This window comes from Vigna umbellata, chromosome 4, assembly GCF_029865625.1.
Source record: "Vigna umbellata cultivar VRB3 chromosome 4, Vumbellata_1.0, whole genome shotgun sequence".
NCBI lineage: Eukaryota > Viridiplantae > Streptophyta > Magnoliopsida > Fabales > Fabaceae > Vigna > Vigna umbellata.
Window position 1 is genome coordinate 36,261,371 of NC_142168.1, and position 25,487 is coordinate 36,286,857.

At 28.3% G+C, this 25,487-nt stretch overlaps 2 protein-coding genes and 3 non-coding genes across 5 annotated transcripts; all 5 read left to right on the top strand.

Moving 5' to 3' along the window:
* Window positions 1–2,033: 2,033 nt before the first annotated feature.
* LOC124822936 (small nucleolar RNA SNORD18) lies at window positions 2,034–2,108 on the top strand. The gene has a single exon (XR_007027606.1). It is a non-coding gene; the product is annotated as a small nucleolar RNA SNORD18 (small nucleolar RNA).
* A 1,470-nt stretch (window positions 2,109–3,578) lies between these two features.
* On the top strand, window positions 3,579–5,214 carry LOC124822933 (thaumatin-like protein). The gene is made up of 2 exons (XM_047295040.2): window positions 3,579–3,954; window positions 4,273–5,214. Exons 1-2 carry the CDS (start codon window positions 3,891–3,893, stop codon window positions 4,986–4,988), a joined length of 780 nt encoding a protein of 259 aa, XP_047150996.2. The 5' UTR covers window positions 3,579–3,890; the 3' UTR covers window positions 4,989–5,214.
* A 10,988-nt stretch (window positions 5,215–16,202) lies between these two features.
* LOC124822932 (AAA-ATPase ASD, mitochondrial-like) lies at window positions 16,203–18,035 on the top strand. The gene is made up of 2 exons (XM_047295039.2): window positions 16,203–16,845; window positions 16,910–18,035. The coding sequence occupies exons 1-2, from the start codon at window positions 16,277–16,279 to the stop codon at window positions 17,868–17,870; spliced, it is 1,530 nt and encodes a 509-aa protein (XP_047150995.1). The 5' UTR covers window positions 16,203–16,276; the 3' UTR covers window positions 17,871–18,035.
* A 1,054-nt stretch (window positions 18,036–19,089) lies between these two features.
* Window positions 19,090–19,170, top strand: LOC124822937 (small nucleolar RNA Z199). The gene has a single exon (XR_007027607.1). It is a non-coding gene; the product is annotated as a small nucleolar RNA Z199 (small nucleolar RNA).
* A 228-nt stretch (window positions 19,171–19,398) lies between these two features.
* Window positions 19,399–19,492, top strand: LOC124822938 (small nucleolar RNA R64/Z200 family). The gene has a single exon (XR_007027608.1). It is a non-coding gene; the product is annotated as a small nucleolar RNA R64/Z200 family (small nucleolar RNA).
* Window positions 19,493–25,487: the final 5,995 nt, after the last annotated feature.

Consider the following 25,487-nt stretch of genomic DNA (forward strand, 5'->3'; position numbering starts at 1 on the left):
GAAATAGCGTTCGTCCTGTTTTCCAAATAGCGTCCGTCTATACAGTGAATTAACGTTCGTATTTTAAAGAAGTGTAACTAAGAATGAAAGTATGATGTTGAGGGAATTGTGAAGTATGCGAACCATATTTGAGATGAAGTTGTGAAATTGGAATTTGAACGAGCGTTCCAAGGAGGAACGTCTCTATGAATGATTATGTTGAATGGTAAAGTGTGACCAAGGAAAAATCGCTGATGGCTGATCATCCTGATATTCCGTGAGTGCTCTCCTCATGTAGAGGGAGTAGGTCATGCGTGGGAATGGCAGGAGGCCATTAGGGTTAACCTCGGTTGGCAGCTGATGGGAATGCCAGTTACTACACCAACCGGGTGCATGAACGCCTGCGGTTACTTGGATTCACACAGTCCGGACGGTCTGTCTTAGGGTAGTTGGATGATTTATATTTTGCTTATACGTATTGGTGCATGTCTTGTGTGTTAAATGCTTGTGTTAAAAAAATTGTATGTGATATGTATGAATTAAATTACCTAAGCTTACCCTTGCACTCTCCTTGTGATGTCTACTGTTGATGTATGTCCGTCTTGTCAATGCAATGATCATCCGTTGTGGATGTGAGCAGATGGGGAGGCGCCACTTGATGCTATGTTGGAAGAAGAAAATTTGGAGGACGCCAACCTGGTCGAAGTGGAAGTTAAAGCCGAGCAGTAGCTCGCTCGTTCTTAGTAGCTGTTAGTAGTTTTATTAGCGTTTTGGACGTTCGGTTATTGTATTGTAAAACCGTTCGTTTTTAGCTTTCGTTGTTTACTTTGGGGCTCGACTTTGTAATCGCTGGAACTTATAGCCGTTCGGTTTCTGTCTCTTGTTTAGTTGTAAAGACTGATGACTGATTACTGTTAATTGTAATTAATTCTAATTAATGGTAGTTACTATTTATTGGGACGTTACATATACTAATAAGGCTAATAGTATACTGTCAATGCAAGGTGTTGATGCTTTCCAATCATGAAAAGTAGACTATTAACAAAAATATTTTTATTAATAATAACGAATTAAGAATATGGGAAAAATTATTGTTTAACCTATTGTTATATTTTCAATTCATATTTACCCTCTTAACTTTTAAGCTAACTTTTTTAATTAAAATATTATAACGAAGTTATTTTCGTATTCACTTCTTTTTAAAATGTTGGATGCCTAATTAATATAAGTTAACTATCTTTACCTTTTTCTTTAGTTTTTGAGACAAAATCAGCTATTAAAATTTTACAAACCAAGTAATTTATTTTTTCACTTAAAACAATTTTATTTATAATTAACACATTAAATTCATTCTATTACGTATTTCATATGGTCATCTTGCAAATGGACATTAAAAGGTTTAATAACTAAGCTTAACTCTAAATTATTTAATGTTTTGAAAACTGTGTCAAATACAGGACTATAATGTGTGTTTGAAAAATGATGTGCATACACTTAATGTCTTTAATTATATAACATTAAATACTTTGCATATAAAAGTCAAAATGAATAACTACTCATTTTATTTTTTTACCCTAAGATCTACAAATTTTTTAAAACCCTTCAACATGAAGAAAGCAAACAAATAAATAAAGAAAAAACCCAAAATGACCCGGACCCGGCCCATTCCCGCCTCTCTTTCAATTTTAAGGTTTTCTTTTCTAGAAGCTTCACCGTTCAAATATCCTTACTTGTATAAATACGAAAAGCAAGCGCTTCACTCTGCTAGGGTTTTAGGTCGCTCGTACGATTGAATCGTTTCCTTTTAATTAGGTTTGTTCTTTGCTCCTTTTTTGGATTTTTGAATTATTGTTTTTTTAATTATTTTCATTTTTACTTAGTCATGTGATGAGAAGAAAAAAGAAAAACTACAACAACATGATTGGATTCATCCCATGATTTCATCATCAACTCTGTTACTTCATTTTGAAATCATATTTTTTGTTTTTGGTTTTTGATTTTGAATTTACATTTCGTCTTCATCTTGTAGTTATTAGTTTAGATCTGCAAGAAAAGAGATATGATGATTTTTACATTGGTCCGTGTTTCTGAATCACCATGACCGACGAATACTACCAATTTCTGATCTCTAATAACAACTATAATTTTTTTGTATTCGTCTCTGTAATTCTTTTCGTTTATGTATTGTGATTTGTTTTGGATGAATGATTTTTCTGCTATACATGCAGTATGCGCTATTCCGATTGATTTCGTCAACAGATATTTATGGTAGATGATAGCCATTATAATTGTTGATCTTCTATGCTGAACATGTTAACCATCATAACCCGTGGAAACTTCGATTATAAAATAATTTTTAAAATATATTTAAGGAGTCATGAAAATAATTTTTAAAATATGAAAAAATATAAAATTATAAAACAATATCTTCCGACAATTAAATAAAGTAACGGATAAAATAATAATATCGTCGTTCAATTAAAAATATAATTTTTTTAATATTTAATATATCATAAAAATTTAATAGAAATTCAAACAAAGAACTTGATATAATTGGATCACCAAAGAACTTGTCTTAATTTTAATACAAAGTAATAATTCCCACATATAAGGATTCATCACCAACTTACTTGAAATATGATCCTACTTGTGTTTTGAATTTAATTTTTACATTCTATCTGTTTTTGTTTTCTACAATATTCACTATATACTAATAATGCACATTCTCAGTACCAATAAAATTAGGTTTAATAGCCAATTTAGTCCCCACTTTGGTTGAAAAATCTCAATTTAGTCCCTCGTTATAAAAGTGTTTTAAATTAGTCCTAACTTTTAAAATAGTGGGTCAGATTTGTGACACAGCTTAAAGATGATGTGTTAGATTGGTCCCTCGTTAGCTTTAAGTTGTGTCACATCATCATCCATTAATTTTGTTAACTTATATTTAACAGAAAGGACCAATCTGACCCACTATTTTAAAAGTTAGGACTAATTCAAAACACTTTTATAACGAGGGACTAAATTGAGATTTTTCAACCAAAGTGAGGACTAAATTGGCTATTAAACCATAAAATTATTATCATATGATAAAAATGTATATGAAATATTATTTTAATAATATTTAACGAATAAAAAACTAACTAGTAGTATAGTGAATAATTACAAAATTGTATACCATTATGGTATTTAAAAGAGAATATTAAATATACTACATAATTGAATTGTACAGTTAAAACTAACCCAATTGTTTGAAATAATATTTTATATTTTTCATACTAAATTCGTTTATGATAGGGAACAAACAACAAAAAATGTTAAAAGTAACAAAAATAATTTATTAACATTAAATTGATCCATGACAATATTTGTAAATTCTAGGGACTTAACTTAGAAAACATTTAAATGTTTTATATTATTTTAGTTAAAGTAAGTGTCTATAAAATTCTTAATTTAAAATATTCTTTTATTACTTTGATTATATTAATTAATATTTTTTATCTTTGATGTTAAACTAACAGTAGCAAATACTACAATAATGTTAAATTTGTTATTTTCTTACTAGAAGATGGCCATTTTGACATAATCATTACATATTCAATGCCTCATTTAAAAAAAAAAGATAAATATAAAATTTAAGCATAATCTATATATAGGTCTATAGTAGCAATTAACTTAACAAACATTCATTTTCATTACTCTTGTCCACTTGTTAACAATTGTTTTGTTCTCCTTCAAGCAAAGACAATGAACGCTTAAGGGTCAACATCATCATTTTCCTTTTATGTTAAGATTATCCACTCAAATCTTAGAGTAAAATTGAAGAACAAACTTCTTTTCTCATACTTATATATATAAAAGTAAGTTTGTCTGTGTTAGGTGTTCATAGCATTCATTTACCAAGATTCAGAATAATGCATCTGCCAAAGTGTAATGTGGTTTTCTTTTTCTTCCTGATCTGCTCTTCCATTTACTGCGGTAATTCCATATTCATCTTATTTATCATGTTAATATAGTTTATAGCTTAACAGTTGAATTGGGTTGTCTCTAATAATGTTCTTACATATTTATTTTTGGGAACTTGTATGAACTCTGATTGATTGTTCCATCACAATATAGAAAATAGGGTGTGAGTCTGTACAAATGGATTTTAGGTTATCATTTAATCAGAAATTGTCATGTTGTTTATTGACATTTATAAGGATTAGTTCAAAAGTTATTCATCTGATGTTTCTCAATGGTTGATGATGTAAAGAAATCAAACTCAATTGCTAAGAGTGAAAAGTGTATATGCAGGAAATGCAGAGGCACATCAAGTTGCACTCTATGTGCACAACAAATGTCCCTTTCCAATATGGCCTGCAACTGCACCAAACAATGGCCAACCAGTGATAGCAGATGGAGGATTCTACCTTGCTCCTGGTCAAACCGAACGTGTGATAGCACCATGGACATGGAATGGTAGAATCTGGGCAAGAACAGGTTGCAATTTTGGTTCAAATTGGAAACCAGCCTGTGAAACTGGGGACTGTGATGGAAGACTAGCATGCAATGGACTCATAGGCACTCCCCCAGCAACACTGGTTGAAGTTTCACTTCAAGGAGGAAAGCCAAATTACTATGATGTTAGCCTTGTTGATGGCTACAACATCCCTGTGTCTGTCACTCCCAAGATCACAAACCCCAAGTGCCTCATCCAAGGGTGCTTGAAGGATCTCAAAGCCTTGTGCCCTTCTGAACTTGAGGTGCTGAATTCCAAGGGAGAAGTTGTGGGATGCAAAAGTGCTTGTTTGGCCTTTGATGATGACAGGTTTTGTTGTAGGAATGCATATGGGAGTCCAGGGAAGTGCAAGCCTAGTGTGTACTCCAAGATATTTAAGAATGCTTGTCCTAACTATTTTAGCTATGCTTTTGACTCACCTACCCCATTGGTGAGTTGTGCATCCTCAGAGTATGTGATAACATTTTGTCCTTATGGATGGGGAGGTGCTGATGAACACAAATCTGAGTAGGAAGTGTTGACACCTCTGTTGCTGGAATTAAAGTTGGTTCTGGAATCAAATGATTTGATTCTGTTTGATACATGTTGAGTTGTGTATTGGTTATTGCATGTTATTGATACCTGAAAAATACTAAGTGATGCACAACTTTTAATTTACTACCATTACTTAATTGTAACTGTTTGATATATTTGTTTATCATATATTCTCAAAATAAAATGTTTTAATTTTAATCAAATATCGTTTCTCACATATTTTTAATCGACAGAAGTAGTTTATATTTAAAAAGTATAAGAAATATCTCAGCCTATATAGTTTGGCAAAATAAAGTTTCTTTTAATCATTCATATTAAGAGAGAAAAACCTTTCTTTTTAAGCCATTATTACTGTCGGGGTATGTAGAAGAGGAAATAATATCTGTGCTTTGTTAAAGTATTGTAAAAAATCTGTCAAAATATTTTTTTTCCATAATAATAATAATCGTAGTGGTAATAAGAACTTTTTAGTAGATTCAAATATTCAAAGTAGATGAACAACAGTAACCATAAACTGTTTTTCTCTCTATTAAGACATTTATTTATAAATTTTACACTTTAAACCAACACACAAAAAAAAACTTTTTAAATCTAACAAAAACAATAATCAAAAGTACCAAAATTTACTAAAAAAAAGTTAAACACAGTATACAACTCGATATGTGGTTAAATATGGTGCTAACATTTGACAATGTGTGTTTATGACACATGACACTCTCTCATCAAATATAAACTATAGTATAATAATATTATCAATTCACTTAGCTTATAATTTAACACCTATTAATTTATTAGGTTTTCTTATCATTTCAAATCCCAACAATCGTTCCATTTCTTAAAATATGCATGTCACCTTTCTTGATATATAAAAATGTCACTCAAATTATTAATATTATTATTACAATTTAATTATTATTATTATTTTATAATAATATTAATACATAATAGTAATATATATAATAATAAAACTTGTTTATGACTATTGAATATTAAAAAACCTCTTTTATCAATTATTAGATTTATCTATGAATGAGTTTAATGAGTGATCATTGAAGACTAAGTATTTCTCTCATTTGCTTAAGCCTATCACGATGATCTTACAAAAGCATCATATGGTTAAGGTTGATAGGATCAATCACCGCATTTTCAAGGTATTGTTCACTTTGGAGACTTGAACTCCATTATAGTTTTGTCTTTAAAAAGAAGAAGGATTATAACTGTCTTAGACTTCGACTCCTAAATGATGTGGAACTATTGGGTGTGGTAAGAACATAAGTCCCTTAGTCGAGGTATAAGGAAAATGATTGTTCATCTTTAATGGAGGGCTTAAATTATCGATCGTTCATTTAAGAACCTTGTTATTGGCCTCACAGTGGGCACTAATGTTTCGATCCCAAGTCCGTCGAGTGACATCGTTAAGGTCAATCATCATACATCTGAAGTATTGTTCGCTTTGGAGTGTGAAACTCTGTCACGATTTTATCCTTAAAAGGCGTCTTAGAGGGTGGAAGGATAAAGGAGATTTAAATTGTCTTAGACATCAACTCCTAAGCGATGTGAGACTATTGAACATGATAGGAACATAAGGCCCCCGATATCAAATTTTGATTCGGCATACATGATGGTGTTTGATCCCTTGGTTAGACATTGGTCAACTTTATAGTTTGCAAAATTAGAAGTGAAATCTAAATTTAATCTATCAAATAATATATATATATATATATATATATATATATATATATATATATATATATATATATCAATGTATTCCTAGACTTATTTAATAATTTTTGTTATACTCATGTAATGTATATTGCAATGCTCGTCTAATTAGTGAGTGGACAAACTCATCTAATGTGTATTAATAAAAACATCTAATTTGTATATAAATAAACTTGTATAATGTATAATGCTAAACTTTCCTAATCAATATATATACATGCTAGAATTGTTTAATTAGTGTTTGGGCATAATCATCCAATCAATGTATTTGTAGACTAATTTAATTGTATTGTAAGACTTGTTTAACCAACGAATGAATAAATTTGTCTAATGTGTATTAATAGACTCGTATAATTTGCATATAGAGAAACAAACTTGTGTTATAAATATTGTCAAACTTGTCTAGTCAATGTATGAATAACTTGTTTAGTGTTTATTGCTAGACTTGTTTAATTTGTGTATGCACATATTGGTCTAATGGGTATTCTTAGACCCATATAATCAATGTTTGAAATAATTCATCTAATAATTTTTGCTATACTTGTTTACTAAATATATGAACATGTTCATCTATTGTATATTGTTACACTTGTTTAATCAATTGTATATTGTTACACTTGTTTAATCAGTGCATTAACAAACTCGTTTAAAAATTTTGTTATACTAGTTTAATCAATGTATATTTAGAGTCGTCTAATTAATGTATGAAATACCTCATTTAATGTTTTTGGTTATACTTATCTAATTAATGTATGAACAAAAACAACTTTATTGTACATTGGTAGACTCCTTTAATGATTTTTGTTATACTTGTTTAATGTGCATATTGTTAGACTCATATAATGTTTTTTGCTATATTTTCTAGTATGTATTGCTAGAAAGAATTGTCTAATCAATGCATGTCTAATATATATTTATAGACTCAAATAATGACAATATAAATACATTAGTAATATATTTGAAGATAGCTAGTTTGCTAGATTTTACTTTTTGTTTTAATCTTATTAAAGCCACAAGCTTTAACAATTTGAAGTTAAAGTAAAAGATGAATTCAATGAATATAAAACAAAATTTATAATATTAAGAAATGTGATTTTTTTTTGTATGAGTAAACCTTTGAAATGAACTATTAAATACATTCTTTTAATTTATTTTGTGACAAATATAATTATTCAAAGGGTTAATCATATTTTTAGTCCCTAAACTTTAACGCAAAATTGAAATTGGTTCTTCTCTAAAACTTTATACAATTTGATTATCAAACTTTTAAAATAAATGGATATACTCTTTCTAACTCAATTATAATAAATTGTTTATACACATCAAGTGGTATTTGAATTGTTTACAATATTTGACTTATTCTAACTAAAATTTCATTCTAGAAGATAGTTTAACACATAAAAAACATTAATATCTTTAGATTAAAATACTATATTCATTTTTAAAATTAAAGATCAAAATAAATAAAATTTTTGAATAGAAACTAATTACAATTTTGCCTTCAACTTTAGGGACAAAAAACATACTTAACACTTATTTAAAACATTTTAGAAAGATATATATAATTCATGCTAATTTTTCATTAAATAATATTAATTTAGTTTACATAATAAAAATATGAAGAATATTCAACAATAAAAATATTTATATAATTATTGAAAGTATTTTTTTGTAAGATAAAATTATTACATAAAAAAATTTATATGACAATATAAATACTTTGTATTATTAATAAATTTATATTATTTTCTTAAATAATATTATTTTAAGACATTAAACTAAAATATATTTTTTTAAATTTAATTTTGTTGTATGACAAAGTAATTAAAAATCATTGATAAAATTAAAAATTAAAAAATATTACGAAAAATAATTAATACTTTAAATTAAGTTAATTATTAATAATTTATTAAATGATTAAGTAATTAGAAATTATGAAAGGATACAATTATAAATGAAAGAAATAGTATGAAAAAAATTTAATACTTTAAATATAAATTATTTTTTAATAATAATTATATTAAAAATTCATTAGATAAAATTTTTTAATTATGACTAACATGTATCTAAGGACACATATTAAAAGAAGTAATAATTTATTTATTTTAAAAATTAACTAATTTTTAAAATAATTTTTAAGAATGTTGATCATAGTTTAAGTTGATTAAGAAAAATAATTCATATGGGTGAAATTTTTTTATATTGCCATATAAACAATTCGTATTCTTAATAAATATATATTTCTTAAAATAATATTATTTTAAGAAATAAAATAAAATATATTTTTCTAAATTTAACTTTATTAAATGAATATTATGGGTTAAATTGATTAACAATATGATTGGAATTTTATACATAATTAACATTTTGAAGATTGATATTTTCAAATTTGAGAAAGTAATAATTATATTTAAGAACTAAAATAAACTTTTATTAGATATTAGATAATAAAGTTGAAATTATTAGATAATAAAGTTGAAATGTATTGCTACTTTTACAGTAAATCAGTTTAAAAATAAATTAAATGAATAAAATATTAAAATAACCTTTTAGAAAAATACTTTTTATATGATAATATAAATAATATATGTTTCTAAATTTAATTTTTAATTACCAAATAATTATAAATTATAAAAAAATAAAATTAAAAAAGGAAAAAATAGTATAAAAAACTATATTTTAAATATACGTTATTTTTTAATAATTTATTAAATGGCCAGTTGATTAAAAATTATAAAAAATAAAAAATAGCATAGGCAAATTAGTTTAAAATAAATAAATAAAATAATTTTTATAGATATATGATAGTAAGATAAAGTAAATAAAAAACATTAAAAATGTCAAATAATTAAAAGAAATTAATATAAAAAAATAAAATAAATATTAAGATAAATTTGTTAACAATTTTTTACATTATCATATATTTCTAAAACTGTTCACAACTCTCTATTTCCTAATTGAAACAGTAGTTCACCATTAAAATATATTAGTTCTTGGTAACACTTTTTTTTTTCTAGGTCATTGCATGAAAGTAATAATAGACTTTGTTTACCTTATAGTCTTTGGTCAACTTAGCAAAATCAACACTCTCAAGACCAAAGATAATACAACATGTTGAATAAGAAATATTTATTGTATTTTGCAGCTTTTCTTTTCTGTGGAGTTGGTATATGATAGTAAGACAAACTAAAATAGGCATGCAGTGGAAAAGGTAAGCCTCTTAAAAAGAATCTTGGAAGGTCAACAATGGCAGCTACTGAATACACTAAAAATATCAATCAGTCAAATCAACTGTACAAAATGACAAAATTAGAAACTCTCAAGAAATTGAAGGTAGGTGCCAATTTCTGTTCAATTTTTAATGTGGTCAATTTCAACTTTATTTTATGTATTTTATTCAGGTTTAATAGGTTTCTGATTTTAATAATGTGATGTTTTATTTATTTTTTAATTCTGTCTCTATTTTATTTAAAATAATAAATATTATTTTTTATTAAACAGATATTCACATATCATTTAAAAAAATTTAATTGACTGTGATTTTGAGTTATCTTTTTTAATTTTTATTTACTGTATCCGTTTTTCTATTCTTTCTAAGATAGTTGTGGAGATATTGTGAGTAAAAATAAAAGATAAAATTTTAAAAATAATAAATTTACTAATATGTAATTATTTTTTACACAATATTAACACCAATTTAATAAAATAACTATATTTTTTTAATACAATAAATACTAAATTACAAAATATAAAAATTTATATTAAACAAACTCCTCAAAATAAAAAATCTATTAAATCTTTTATTTATTTGCTTCTATGTACTTGTACTCTACATATTTTTTAATTATGACGTATTTGAAACTACATAATCCGTTGCATAAAACATAACGAACAAAAAAACAAATGATATTTTTATGAAAATTAGAGATTTAAAGAAATATATATTATTTATTGAAGAAAGTATTTATTTATTTATTTTTCTTATTTATCGTATTACTCGCATCATGTGGACCTTTATTCATTGGTCTGATGTCATGTTACATGCGCAAAAGTGTTTTTCTAGACAAATTTTAAGAAAATTACGAGAATAAATAAATTGCGTAATCCTTACACAATTTTAAATAAAAAAGTAGTATATTTTCTACATAAATTAAAAAGTAGTATATTTTTTACATAAATTTTGTTTTTATCAGCTAATACATAATTAAATTTGAAAGTTGTTAGATCTTAACTATTTCTAATAAGTTGTCTAAAAACAATTTGTAACAGAACTTACCTTATGTAACTGAGTTATTATAAGTTTCGGTAAAATAATATTATAATTGAGTTGATCATATGGAGCTCAAAAGAGGATACAGAGAGTTCAGTGGAACATATGAAGAGTACGTGGAAAGCTTGGTGGAGCATATTGAGAGCTCGATGGAGAACATGGTTAGTTCATTGAAGTTATTTTATGAAAATTTGAAGTTGTGTTGCTCCAAGAATAATCCTCCTGAATGACTTCCACCAAGCTCTTCTTGTCCCTTTTTGACAGTGTTATCAAAACGAGTCATCTTGTTCGATGTGGCTCGACCTACCACGGGTTGGTCACTTAATGATCCAAAATCTGGTTCACTTAATTATAAATTTTTTTTCAATTAAAAAACTAACAAAATTTTTCTAATTCAATATTAAATAAAGGAAAAAGGTCTTAAATTAGATTTATGATTATCACAAAATCTCAACAAAATTTTTAATTTCATAGCAATTCAAATTTGTTTCTCCATAAATATTGAGTTACTAAGTTTAGATTTGTGGATTTTCCATGTTTCCTAATTATTACATACAAAAATAATTTCTCGCGAGCCCCCATTTCGATATTTTATAAAATGGCTAACCCAACAAAAAGTACTTATTAAAACATTAGGTGGGTTAGTGAGTTGGGTTCTTAGTGAATCAGTTCAAAATTCACCCGTATCAAAATTTCAATATTTTTTTTCAACCCAACTTGTCCCGAACTTATAGTAGGTCGAGTTGGCTCATGTGTTCCAACCCATTTTGACTACACTACTTTTCGGGTTCCATGAGTGGAGAGGGGGTGGTTGGGCTGATGACTTTTAATTTCAATAAAAAGTCATTCAAAGGCAAAACAACTCTCCACCGAGCAAACCACATGCTCCACCGAGCTCTCCATATGCTCCACCAAGTTCTTCACATGCTCCACCGAGCTCTCTATGTCTCTTTTCGAGCTCCACGAGGTCAACTCGATTATTAGTTACACAAGGACCACTTTCATGAAATGTAATTGGAAGTTATTGGGGTGTTTGACGACTTCCAAGTTGATTGCATGTTAACCAACACAAAAACTAAAATTGTGTGGGGGTGTAGGATTTCTTCATTTGAAATTGTGTGGGAGCTATATGACTTGCCTATTCTCATATTTTAAAAAAATTTATCTATTCTTGCAATTTTCCTATCAAATTTGCCTACTTTTGTAAAAAAAAACCTAGAACTTACCTTTAGAAAGTTTGCGTGTGGAAAAAAATCAAGAGGAAGGTGAATTAATTTCTTTAATAAAAATGTGCCTTTTAAAAAAAATTTCTTTTTTATAAATTGATTTTATAAATAAAAGTGATTCTTTATAATTAAAAATAATAAAGATAAAGAGTGTAGGAAAAGAGAGAATTTGCACATGTATTTCATACTAGTTTGGATCAAAAGGTTGTATTTCCAATTGTTAATCTCTCTTAAAGAAAGATTAACCTAACACTAAAAATAACCAAGAACTTATAATCCCAAAGAATAAAGTTAAGGTTAGAAAGCACCTCATTCGACACACAAAGGATGAATAAAACTTTCTTCAACACACAAAAGATGAACAACTTTCCTAGGAACAACAACAACACTCAATCAAAGATACATTTAGTGAAAGTTCTCGCTCTATCCATACTAGATTTTCAATGCCCCCTTTTCACCAACACATAGTGTTTCTCTAGCACACAACTCTTAAACCTTTGAGTGAAAAGCTCTTTTGAAACTAGGTTTAAGTTAAATATTTATAGACTCATATTTTGAAAATTAGGTCAGAAAATAAAGAGTTCATTAATGATTATTCCTGAAACTATTTCAAAAATTATTTCCTCGTTGGGATAATCGATTACCAACAATGATAATAAATTACAAGTCTTCAACAATTAAATTATTCAGTTCTCAATGTATCTCTTGAATCAAGACATTCTTTAAGTCTTTAACATGTGTCCAAGTATCATCATCAAAACTCTTTATTGAACATCTTCTTTTGCTAACAATTTCTCTCTCTTTTTTTATGATCATAAAATTGTTGAAGACTTATGATATGTTTCTTAATCAACAACTTAAGAGAAAAAAGTAGTTAACCCACAATGGAATAAACAACAAGATATCAACATATTCATATATCTTCCCCTCAAATAGGTACAATCACAAAGAGTCAACCCAAATATTTCTCATAAGATGACAACCAAAATTATTTCTCCCCTTTTTTTATCGCAATAAAGAAGTATATAATCTTTATGTTTTCCCTAAATTCGTTAATTTGATTATAATTTAGCTTTTCATCAATCATTAAAAGTTTACTCCCCTAAATGTAATATTCTCCTTTTTTTACTAAAATAAATCTTTCTAGGAAAAGTAATTCCCTCTAAATATAAAACTGATTCTTAAGATTAAAAAAAACCTTATTTTGTTCTAGAACTTAAGATAATCAATTATCACCTTAGATAATCAATTATTCTAGAGTAAAATTTGTACTTTGGGATTGTGTAGGGATAATCAATTATCGCACTTGGTAATCGATTATTCTAGAACCAAAATGAATATTTTAAGACCTTGATAATTGATTATCTACATGTGAATTTTAAGAAAACTCAAATTTTAGTTATTCTTAAGCCTTTAAGACATATGTAATATCCCTAAATTTTTTCAAGACTCATAAAACTTACCAAGATACCATAGAGTCTTTCTTGATTTTTGAATTTTAACTTGCAAAATAAAACAAAATAATTTTTGTCCCCAAAATCTTATTTTGGTCCTTTAAGGTTAGTAAAAGATTACTTTATAATAGGAATCCAAACATATTGTCCATTAGGAACATCAAAATGTTTTATTCTACATTTATTTGACCCTTTTTCATACATTTAAAAGAAAGTGACAACATTTTGATTCCTTGAATACATTCTTCCTTTTTCAACCTATACCCTATGAGTTCTTTTATTTTGATTATTAAATTTAGGAGCATTTTTATTTTTAAAAATATTTTTCTTAAGTCTGGGTTTTGTAACATTTTTATTTTTAGTTGCCTCTTTAAGCAAATTCTCTAGAATATTAATATCAAACATGTGACTCTTACCTGACTCACTTTTAGCATTTGAGACATTTTTCTTTTCTAGATCAAAAATTTTATTTTTTAAAACTTCCTCTTCATTAGCTTTTTCAAATTTTACCTGTAATTCTTTAAAATCCTTTTTCAATTTCCTATGAGAAATATCTAGTTTTTCATAATCATTATTGCAACTAGAAATACTTGGCTTCCAAATGATTCATTATTGGCCATTAAGCAGAGGTTTACTTCCTCATCAGAATCGCTTAAGCTTGAGAAGCTTGAATCATTATCCTCCTAAGCGATATAAGCTTTATTCTTCATCAAACATTTGTTTTCTTTCTTTTCTTTACCCTTTTTAATGCTTGGAAAATTTGCATTAACATGTCATTTTTCTCTACAACTGTAACACCTATACTTTGAGAAGATCCTTGTTTCTCCTCCCTGTCATTTTTAAATTGTTCCTTACTTTTGGTCTTCATGAACTTTTGAATTTTCTGATCATGTGACTCAAATTTTCCTTATGTGAGTCTTCATCTTCTTTGGGGCTTTTGCGCCTCCAACTTTAGATTTAAAGGCCAAGTTCTTTCTCTTTCCTTTGTCGTCTTCTTTATTCAATCGTCCAAGTTCCAGTTCATGTTCTTTCAACTTACCAAGGAGGGCCGCCATAGACATGGTGTTAAGATTTTGTGACTCTGTTATTGCAGTCACTTTAAGTTGCCAAAATCTGTTCTACGATTTCAAAATTTTTATGTTAATTTCATTAGTTTCAAAGTATTACCCAAGCTTGTGAGATGATTGACGATATGTGTGAAGTGCTTATACACGTCATAAATTGTTTCTCCTTGTTGCATTTTGAACATTTCATACTCTTGTATCAATGAATTCTTTTGTGCACGCTTTACATAATTTATTCCTTCATGTGTCACTCTCAAAACTTCCCACATTTCATGAGCACTTTTACAAACAAAAATCTTGCAAAACTCATCAAGAGTTAAGACATATGACATTATGTTTCTTTCTTTTACGTCATATTGAGCTCTTCTAATTTCAGCGGATGAATAACACATCCTTCGACACACAAATGATGAATAACACCTCCTTCGACACACAAAGGATGAATAACTTTCATAGCAATAACAACAACACTCAACACTAGACACACTGTGTGAAGGTTCTCGCTCTACCCATACTAGGTTTTTTTGAAGTCTCCTTTTTCACAAACATACTGAGTTTTTCTAGCACATAACTCTTAAACCTAAGTGAAAAGTTTTTTTGAAACCATGTTTAAGTTAAATATTTATATATTTTGAAAATTAGGTAAAAAATTGAAGAGTTCATTTCGCAACTACTACGAGAAATTATTTAAAAACTTATTTTTTGGTTGTGATAATCAATTAGCAGCAATGATAATTGATTATTCTAGAAGGTTTTTCTGAAATTAATTGTGATAATTGATTATCTCATAGATTTTATGAAAAGTAAAATTTTATTTGAGTGCTTAGTTTCTGCCTATTGACTCTTTAACTACTGTTTTAAATACAATACACAACTTTTAAGTCTTCAGCAACTAAATTATTTTCTTGAATCAACATATTGTTTAATTCTTCACTGGTTCTTCATATATCATTATTATCATCAAAACTATTTGTTGAACTTCCTCTTCTTTTTGTTAATAAATATTAATAATTTTTAATTTATAAAATACTATTTAACTTAATTAATATATTGATTAATTATTTTAATTTTTAAATTTGACTTACATTTAATGATTTTTTTAATAAATATTAGAAAAACAAGAATTTTGTTGATAAAAGTGAAGGAATATTTCTATACCCACCAATTAAAAAAATCATTTAACATTTAATATATTAACTGTCTATTTCGAATATGTAAAAATATAATTATTTTTTATCTAAAGGTGAAAACAAATTTGAAAGAGTCCAAATATGTGTCACATCACAACAAATTCATATTTCTGTGTTCACATCCACCACTTTTGTCAATTATTTTTTATATAATTATAAAAATTTATTTACTTTAATTAACACATTACCCATAAAAACATTCACACGATTCTTTAAGTTCACAAAATTATTTTCCTTATGGTACTATCTGACTCTATTAATACCACACTAATTCCATGCATATTCTCTATTAAACCAGAGAAAAGCAGAAAACAGAACAGAATCTCTGGAAAAGAAAAAATGAGAGACATGGGTGAATTATGGTCTCAACTAGGTTCACTCATGGCTACCATAATGTTTGTGTATGCCATGTATGAGCAATTCTTCCCACACCACCTTCGAGTCTATGTCAGAAAATACACACAAAGATTCACACGCTTAATGTACCCTTACATCCAAATCTCCTTTCCTGAGTTCTCAGGCGAAAGGTTGAAGAGAAGTGAAGCATACACTGCCATAAGAACCTACCTCAGTGCAAACTCTTCTCAAAGAGCACAAAGGCTCAAAGCTGAAGTTGACCAGGGTAGGCAAGACTCTGTGGTGCTTTCCATGGACGACAATGAAGAGATCACAGATGAGTTCCACGGTGTTAGACTGTGGTGGAGTGCAAACTACACACTCCCAAGAACACAGTCATTCTCATTCTACCCTTCTTCAGAAGAGAAGAGATTTCTAACCCTAACGTTTCACAGGCGCCACCGTCACCTCATCACCACCTCTTACATCCAACATGTGTTGAAGAAAGGAAGAGCCATTGCAGTTGACAATAGGAAGCTCAAGTTGTACACCAACAACCCCAGTAACGATTGGTATGGATCATGTTTTTTTGGATTTTTATCAAACTTAGATTTATGTTTGGATTATTTCCGACAGGTATGGTTGGAAACGTACCAAGTGGAGTCATGTGAATTTTGAGCATCCGTCGAGGTTTGACACTCTTGCAATGGATCCAAAGAAGAAGGAAGAGATAGTGAAGGACCTTGAGAGGTTCAAGACAGGAGAAAAGTACTATGCTAAAGTAGGGAAGGCTTGGAAGAGAGGATACTTACTGTACGGTCCCCCAGGAACTGGGAAATCAAGCATGATAGCTGCTATGGCGAATTACATGAACTATGATGTGTATGATCTTGAACTGACAGCAGTGAAGGAGAACACCGAGTTAAGGAAGTTGTTGATTGAAACATCAAGCAAGTCGATTATAGTGATTGAGGACATCGATTGCTCTCTTGATCTGACTGGGCAAAGGAAGAAGAAGAAGGAGAAGAAAGATGAGGATGAGGAGGAGAAGCAGAAAAATAATCCTGCGAAGAAAGCTGAGGAAGAAGAGAAGAAGGAAAGTAAGGTGACTCTATCAGGGTTGTTGAATTTCATTGATGGGATTTGGTCAGCGTGTGGTGGAGAGAGGATCATAATCTTCACGACAAACTTTGTGGAGAAGCTTGATCCTGCTCTCATAAGGAGGGGAAGGATGGACAAGCACATAGAAATGTCATACTGTGGCTATGAAGCATTCAAGGTGCTGGCCAAGAACTACTTGGAGGTTGAATCACACAGTTTGTTTCCCACTATTGAGAAGTTGATGGGAGAGACCAATATTTCACCTGCTGATGTAGCTGAGAATCTAATGCCTAAATCAGCTGATGAAGATCCAGAAATCTGCTTGAAGAGTTTGATTGAGTCTCTTGAAGAGGCCAAGAAGAAGGCAGAAGAGGAAGCAGAGAAAAAGGCCAAGGAGGATAAGAAAGAGAATGAAAAGAAAGAGTTAGTCAAAGATGAAAAAGTTGAAGCTTCTGAAAAATCTGGAGAAGAGGTGAAAGAAAATGGCATCCATTAGTTTAGATTATGATTAGTCATGTTAGTGACACAATACCTATGATGTTGTATTTTATGTTGTTATATGACTCTTAGTTTTCTGAAGCAATAGATCAAATCAAAGGTTACTCAAATGTCTGAGATATGTTAACTATATTAATAAAATACTGATATTTTTACTTTTCTACTTGATTCATCTTAAATTATTGTATAAGCAGGGCGTGCATAGAACGTCCTTGGTTTGCTTAAATGGTGACAGTACACTAAATGACTTACCAAGTCTTCCTTTGGCAGCATGCATGGAAGACTCCTCCAATAAAAGCTTAAAAAAGAAAACTTGTTCCAAAATATATTATCCTAATCACCTTTGAGAGAAGACAAATCTTTTTTATGTTAAAAACATTACGGTTATTAGAATTTCAATGACATATAAGAATGTAAGAATGTATAAGGTCTCCTGTTTTCAAAAAATTTCTCACATTCAAAGTGAAAAAAAAGAAGATGAAAATTGTAACAAAAATAAAAACAACAATAGTGACAGCACGGGGACGAGAATGACAGGAAATTATTTAGGTGATGTAACTTCAACGGCTAACAACAATGAACAACAACAATCCATGATTTGTTTTACTTTTAGAATAAGTCTGAATTTTACCGGAGTCAGCCTTTTTAGATTCTCAATACTGTGAACTTTGACACTATTTTACGTTCTGTTTCATTTGTTTATGCTACCATATTAACACTTGAATATCTAATTTTTGAATTCCTAAACCAATATTATTTATCTACCTGAATTGAATGATAAAAACAAAAAACAGTGATTATAGAATTAAGAAAGATGAAAATAAAAAAAATATTTCAAAAAAGGTCAAAATGAGTAACTATTAATTCTCATTTTTATTTTGTACACTACAATCTACAATTTTCCCAAAACCCTTAAGAGACAGCTAAATTATATGAATGAAGAGAGTCAACATATGAGAGAAAAGGCCCAAATTATCAAGACCCGGCCCATTCCACACCAATCTTTCAATTTTAGATGCTTCACCTTTCAAATGTCTTTGTTTATAAATAAGCAAAGCAAGGGCTTAACTCACAGTGTCTCAATATTTTGCCTCTTCAATCTGCTGAGGTTTCAGGTCTCTCTACGATCAAACCATCGATTCCTTCTAATTAGGGTTCTTCATTGTCTCCAATTTTAGGATTAATGTTTCTGTATGCTATTTTCTTCCCTTCTTTTAAAATCATGTGATGAGGAAAAAAACTGCAACAATATGATTGGATTCGTTCCATGATTCCTTGTATTTAAGTCTCTGATGATTGATTTTCTACTGTCTCTATTGTTTGAAATAGGTTCTTTTGTATTTTTGTTTTCTAATTTTGAATTTGCATTCCCCTTCTTTTCATTTCTATTCGATAAGATCAGTAAGGAGATGTGATGATTTTTACATTGGTCCGTGTTTCTGAATTACCGTGATGATTTTTTCATTGTTATTCACGTAATTACTTTTTGCGATTAACTTTTTTTAATTTTGTTTTATTTACATATTATTCTGCTATGATGATTTAAGAATAAAATTCACATGTCAGACTTCAGAGATTTTAATAATCAATGAGAATGAGAATTCTTTTCCCGAGCTGATTATCTGATATTGTTTGTATTATATGATTAGTTGTTATTGTAATGATTGTGTTATTCTGTTTGATATAATATCATTGACGGGAGATTTCTGATCTGGAGTCTCGCACTTTTTTGAGGGCAAACAAATTGTGTTTGCATGTTCTCAAGTAACCGTCGTAAAACGATTCTCCGGCGTGACGGAGCTGCCCTTAGGGGTGGCATCTCCGCTAGAGTGGTCTCATATTCCATTGCCTTGTGGAGCGGCGTCGCTGCCTTTACCATTTGGGACTGGCCATGAGACAAACATTCTTTCAACTGAGGTATTTTTGTTTATTAGTTATGTATTTTTGTTGTGCTAAATCGTATTAAAAATGTCACTTTTAAATTTTTTGTTTGTTGTCTTATAGTTTTCCTTTTGTTGTTTTATACACCTTTCTAAATTTAGAAACTTAGACTCTTTGAAATCTATATTATAAAACGATGACAAAATGCATTTATATATTATATATGATTACAACTATGATGAGGATTGTGCAAGGCCATGGTAATTCGGAAGAGTTAGAAGTTTAATATCACATGGCATATACATCATGAATTTATCGGAATCATTAAATTTGTATATATTTATGTATTTCCAATTATCAGCACATGTCTGTTGGAAATTTAGTTAGGTAATCAATTAGGTACCAATTAGATTGGACAATAGAACAATGTTTTAGGCCACAAAAGACAGGGTGTAGATGTTCTATAATTTTTTAGAGTTCAAATCTTCTAAAGATGTCACTGAGAATTAAACATATTTTTTGAGTAATATTAAAAGTTATTGAGAGAAGTATACACACTATTTGACAAATTTTCAGTCCAATGAGTACCATGGAGAACTTTTATTTTCGTCTTTGTCAATTCTAGTGCATGAATCAGACTTTTTGTGTCATTTTCAATTTTAGTAAATTTCTGCATCCCTCGAAGCACTCTTAGGCATCAAATGTTCTACAAACTTAGCTAGGGTAAAAAATGCTGACTATGGCAAACTCAATCCATCAGTGTCAATACGCAGACTATGGTAAAACATGACATCTTATAAGCCAATCAAAAAACCAATTCACTTAGAAACATAAAACCAATCAATATTCGGTGAAAGGATCAATTATTGTCGTAACAAATTCACTCTCAAAGTTTGTGGAACTTATTACATAATGATGTAACAAATATACTTAAAAAAACACAATTCAACAATACTCATTTAATATTATTGATATAAAGTGATTAAATAATATTTACAAAAGTATTTGTTAGAATAATTATTATATATAAACAAAATATATGATCATATAGATAGTTTGATTACATCATAAATATCTTTTTATACTACATATCCATCAAATATATGATTATTTACTATATTAATATTATTATCATACTAATTTATAATAAATGTGGTAAATTTTTATTATCTTTTACTTTATATAAGATTTTATTAGTTCCAAACTTCTTATAAATTATGTTTTTTTTCTACAGTGTAACATCTAAAAAATACAGTATAAAACCATATACGAGAATCATCACATGTTAACAATACTACATAGAATCATCACATGTTAACAATACTACATACTAGTTCTACACTGAACGAGCTACGAATTATGGCTGAACGGCCTTACATAAATATCAAGGGATTTAAAAGTATGCTAGCTACTACTACTAGACCGAACGGTGTACAAACTATACTAATACCGCACGGTCCTTACAAAAGAAAGCTAACAACAGACTGAATGCTCTCAAGGTTCGGCCTTCACTTTCGCTGTGTCTTCCAACACTTCTTCCAGCAGCTATTCTCCTTCTGCTCACATCCACACGGATGATCATTGCAACAGGACAATGACAGGACGCACAACAAAGACAAAATGATAAACAGGGTAAGCTTATGTAATTTAATTTCTTCAATAACAACATTCATAACAAACCCAACAATAACCACATCATAACTCATACTTCCATACATGCAAATAACGACCACATGACTCTGACTGTCCGGACTGTATGAATCATGTGTAGTTACGACGTTCGTGTACCCGGGTGATGTAGTAACTGGGATACCCTCAACAACTGTCACCCGAGCTTAGTCTGTTCCATCCAAATTAACCATAAGGACTAGGACCTCCTACCATTCTCACACGTGACTTACTCTCTACATGAGAACGAGAAATCATGGAATATTAGGATGAACGCCAGCTTAGCATGCCCACATTCATACTTTATCAATCAATAACCACTTTCTGAGATATTCCTCCATGGAATACTCGTTCATAATCACACTATTTCATTCACATCACATTTCAATTATCCTATACTTCGTCATCAATACATTCGATTGAACTACAATCACACTCTCTCATCATCTCATAAGTTCAACTGGAATAACACTTCCATAATCAAACCCCTAAGAGCTCAAAATGGACGCCACAAAGCCTAGGTCGAGTACTAAGACTCTAGGTCGAACACCTTTTAAAGACTAACATTGGTTCACACTAAATACTAATATTGATGAGAAACGATGGAGTAATGGACGCTATTTAGATGGAAAGAAAACTCTGATTCTAAGCACAGTAATAATATATCTCAGAAAACGAGACCCAGTGCTTGGTTTAAGACCGAGCCCTGTAGAAACTGAACACTATTGAACGAGCGCTGGTCTAAGACCAAATGCTTATCAGGAACGAGCGCTACTAAGACTGAACGCTTGATCCAAGACCGATCACTAATAAACTCACATAAAGCTGTTTAGGAAGTCTAAAGGAGGACTACAATTAGACTGAACACTCATATATACATATCTCTTATTATAAAACGAACTCCACTAACGAAATTCTTTGTAGAAGAAGAACTTAATGTAGACGGACGCTTAAAGAGTAACATAATGGTTAATATGAACTCTAGATTAAAGTTTAACTAACCCTATATAGTATTACAAGAAGACTCTTATACTCTATCCTCAAAACATGAGAACTAAGGTAGGACCAGATACTCCCAAGAAGAATCGAACGCTCGCTAATAACATTCGACCATACTATCACATTTTGAATATCAATTCTATCTCAACTCAATTCATAACATGCATCAGTCATCCATCCATACTTCCAAACAAGCAGCACGTACATATTTCATACTCAACCAATAATCCAAACAACATATCATGCAAACATACCAACGTTCAAATAAGAATATAAATCAAATTATATAAGCTTCTTTTACCTCTTAACGTGATTGAACGTTCACAGCTTGAACATAATAGCTCACCACCAATTTCTTAGAAGACTAAGATCATGATTTACTAGAATAACTCAGAAGGTTGAAGAAGATGGTTGCATGCAGAAAGTGGCGTAAGTTTTTGAAACTAAGTTTTTCTTCTACCATCCAAAACCAAACTTCCAATCTCTTGCAGCCACCTGTTTTTCACTTTTTGAAATTCTAAACTCTCTTCTTAAGACTTGGCTTCCACTAAAATGGGTTTTGGGTGCGTTTTTAATGAGATCTGACATACAGTACAATCACTTTTTCGTATTCATTAATATAAATCCAAAAATTCTTTATTAAAGTTTGTTAAATTTAAAATTATATTAAAATACTAAAATAGATTAATTGTTTATAAAAATGTAAATTAAAAAATATAATTTAAAAAGTTATATTAAACGGTTTTTGAAAACCGTTAATAAAATCTTAACTATTTTCAAAAATCATTTAGCATATTTTTAAAAATTTTGTTTTTTAATTTTAATTTTATTAAAAATTTCAATTATTTTAAAATTATAATACAATTTACTTTAAATTAAATGTTTAACATATTTTAACATATTTTTTAATATTTAATATATAATTTTTTATTATAATATATTATTGTAAGTTTTTTGGAATTTAACAAAATTTTGAAATTATTTTTATTATAAAATTTAATATATATTTAGTTTATTTTAATGTATTTTATTATTTTAATAATTATTATGAAAATAATAATTGTAAAAATAATAAAAATAAAATAATAATAATAATATAAAATTTGATTTAATATATCATAACATATTAAATCATATTATCATATTAAAATAAATTAGTTATAAATTAATTTTAATTTAAAAATAAAATTTTAAAAAAATGTTAAATGAAACCGTTTATCTTTCTAATTTTTTTTAATTAAAATTTTAATAAATAATTTAAGTTATTGTAATATAATTTTTTTGAAAATATAAAAAAAATTTAAATTATTTTTATTATAAAATTTAAAAAATATTTGTTTGTTTCAATATTATTATAATATTTTTAATTTTTATTAAAATAAATTAAATATTTTAAAATTTTGTAATAAAAGTAATTTAAAAATTTGTTAAATTTAAAAAAATATATTAAAATATTAAAATATTGAAATATTAAAATATTAATATAAATGAATTGTTTATTAATATTTAAATTAAAAAATAAAATTTTAAAAATATGTTAAGTGGTTTACGAAAACCGTATTCTTCAACTATTTTTTAAAACTGTTTTAATTTTTAATTTTTTTTAAAACTGTTTTTAGTTTGAACGGTTTTCGAGTTTTATTTAAAAATCGTTTTAATCATTAAATGAATAAAATTAGATTTTAATTTTCTGAAAATCGAATTTTAATAGTTTTTGTATAAAATTATTGAAATAAGAAATTAGAATTCAGTTTTTTGAAATTCGAATTCTAACATTCCATAAAATCATGTTATCCATATTTACTAAATAAAAAAATTTGCTATGTGAGAAAAAAAAAATCTACAAGAATGAGGTTAATAAAAAGAGATAAAGAAAACATTGAAATAAAGGGTAAAATAATTGCAAATTTCAATCTAATGTCTATAGCCTATTTGTTTAATTAATTGATTTATTGCTCACCTACTTCCTTTTACATCGGATGGGACAAATATGGCTTTTATTTAAGTTTTCTTTTTGCATAGAACTATAAAACAAAATTCTAATTCAAGAGAGTATCTCTATCAATTTGTTTGTGTTATAATTCAATTATCGAGATACACATGAATTATTGAAGTAATTGCTGGAATTAACAATTTCAGTTGTTCAAAGTTCCATAAATTCATTAGTGACTACCCAATCGAAGAATAATATGTACATTTAATTACTCATTTGTTCTATATTTTAACAATTTGTATATTTTAATCTTTGTACCTATAAATCATTCGTAATTAATTTAGTTTTTATATACATGTTTTTTTATCTGTCTTTTAAAATGTTTACAAAATATAGTTAATGTTAGGCATCTTAATAAAACAGTCACAAATTTTAGTACAAGAAGAAAGTATCTCATATATTTTTTGCATAAATTAATTTTAGTAAATATAATTTATTTTCTTATTTTAAAGTTTCTCTGAATGTGAACAAGAAAAAAAAATGTAAGAGAATTATTTTAAAATAAAATAGAAAAAAAAATAATATAAGTATAAACGTGTTAAGATAAGTAGTGGGGTCAGAATAAATGAAGCTGCTTTTATATTAAGGAAGCGTGTAGAGTGGAAGGAGAGGCTACTATTGTCGCACGTGCCAAATGCTGAGAAAAATATCAACGCAATGCCTCTGGCTAAAGCAGCTTTCGCACTTACAAAATTTTAACACGTATTTTACATCTATTATTTCGTTTTTCAATCTGTCTCTTTCTTTATAAATATAAATTTTATTTTTTTAATGATTAAAATTCCTAAAAATGAATTATAAAAAATTAATAGTATCTTGACACGTAAGATGATTTTTACCTTTCAAAGTTAAAATTTTACTACTTTTTAAAGGGATAGGTTCTGTTCATAATAACACAACCAAATATTACTATGTATTAAAAGTCACAGTACTTTTTTATACGAGGAAATCAAGTTAGAAAAACCAAAGAACTTATCCCAATTGAAAAAGTTATGTTTTTTTCTTTTTCTGCAAGGAATCTGAAAGGAAAGGGGCACACGTATATATGAAACTTTGACTTTTCCTTGAAGGAAC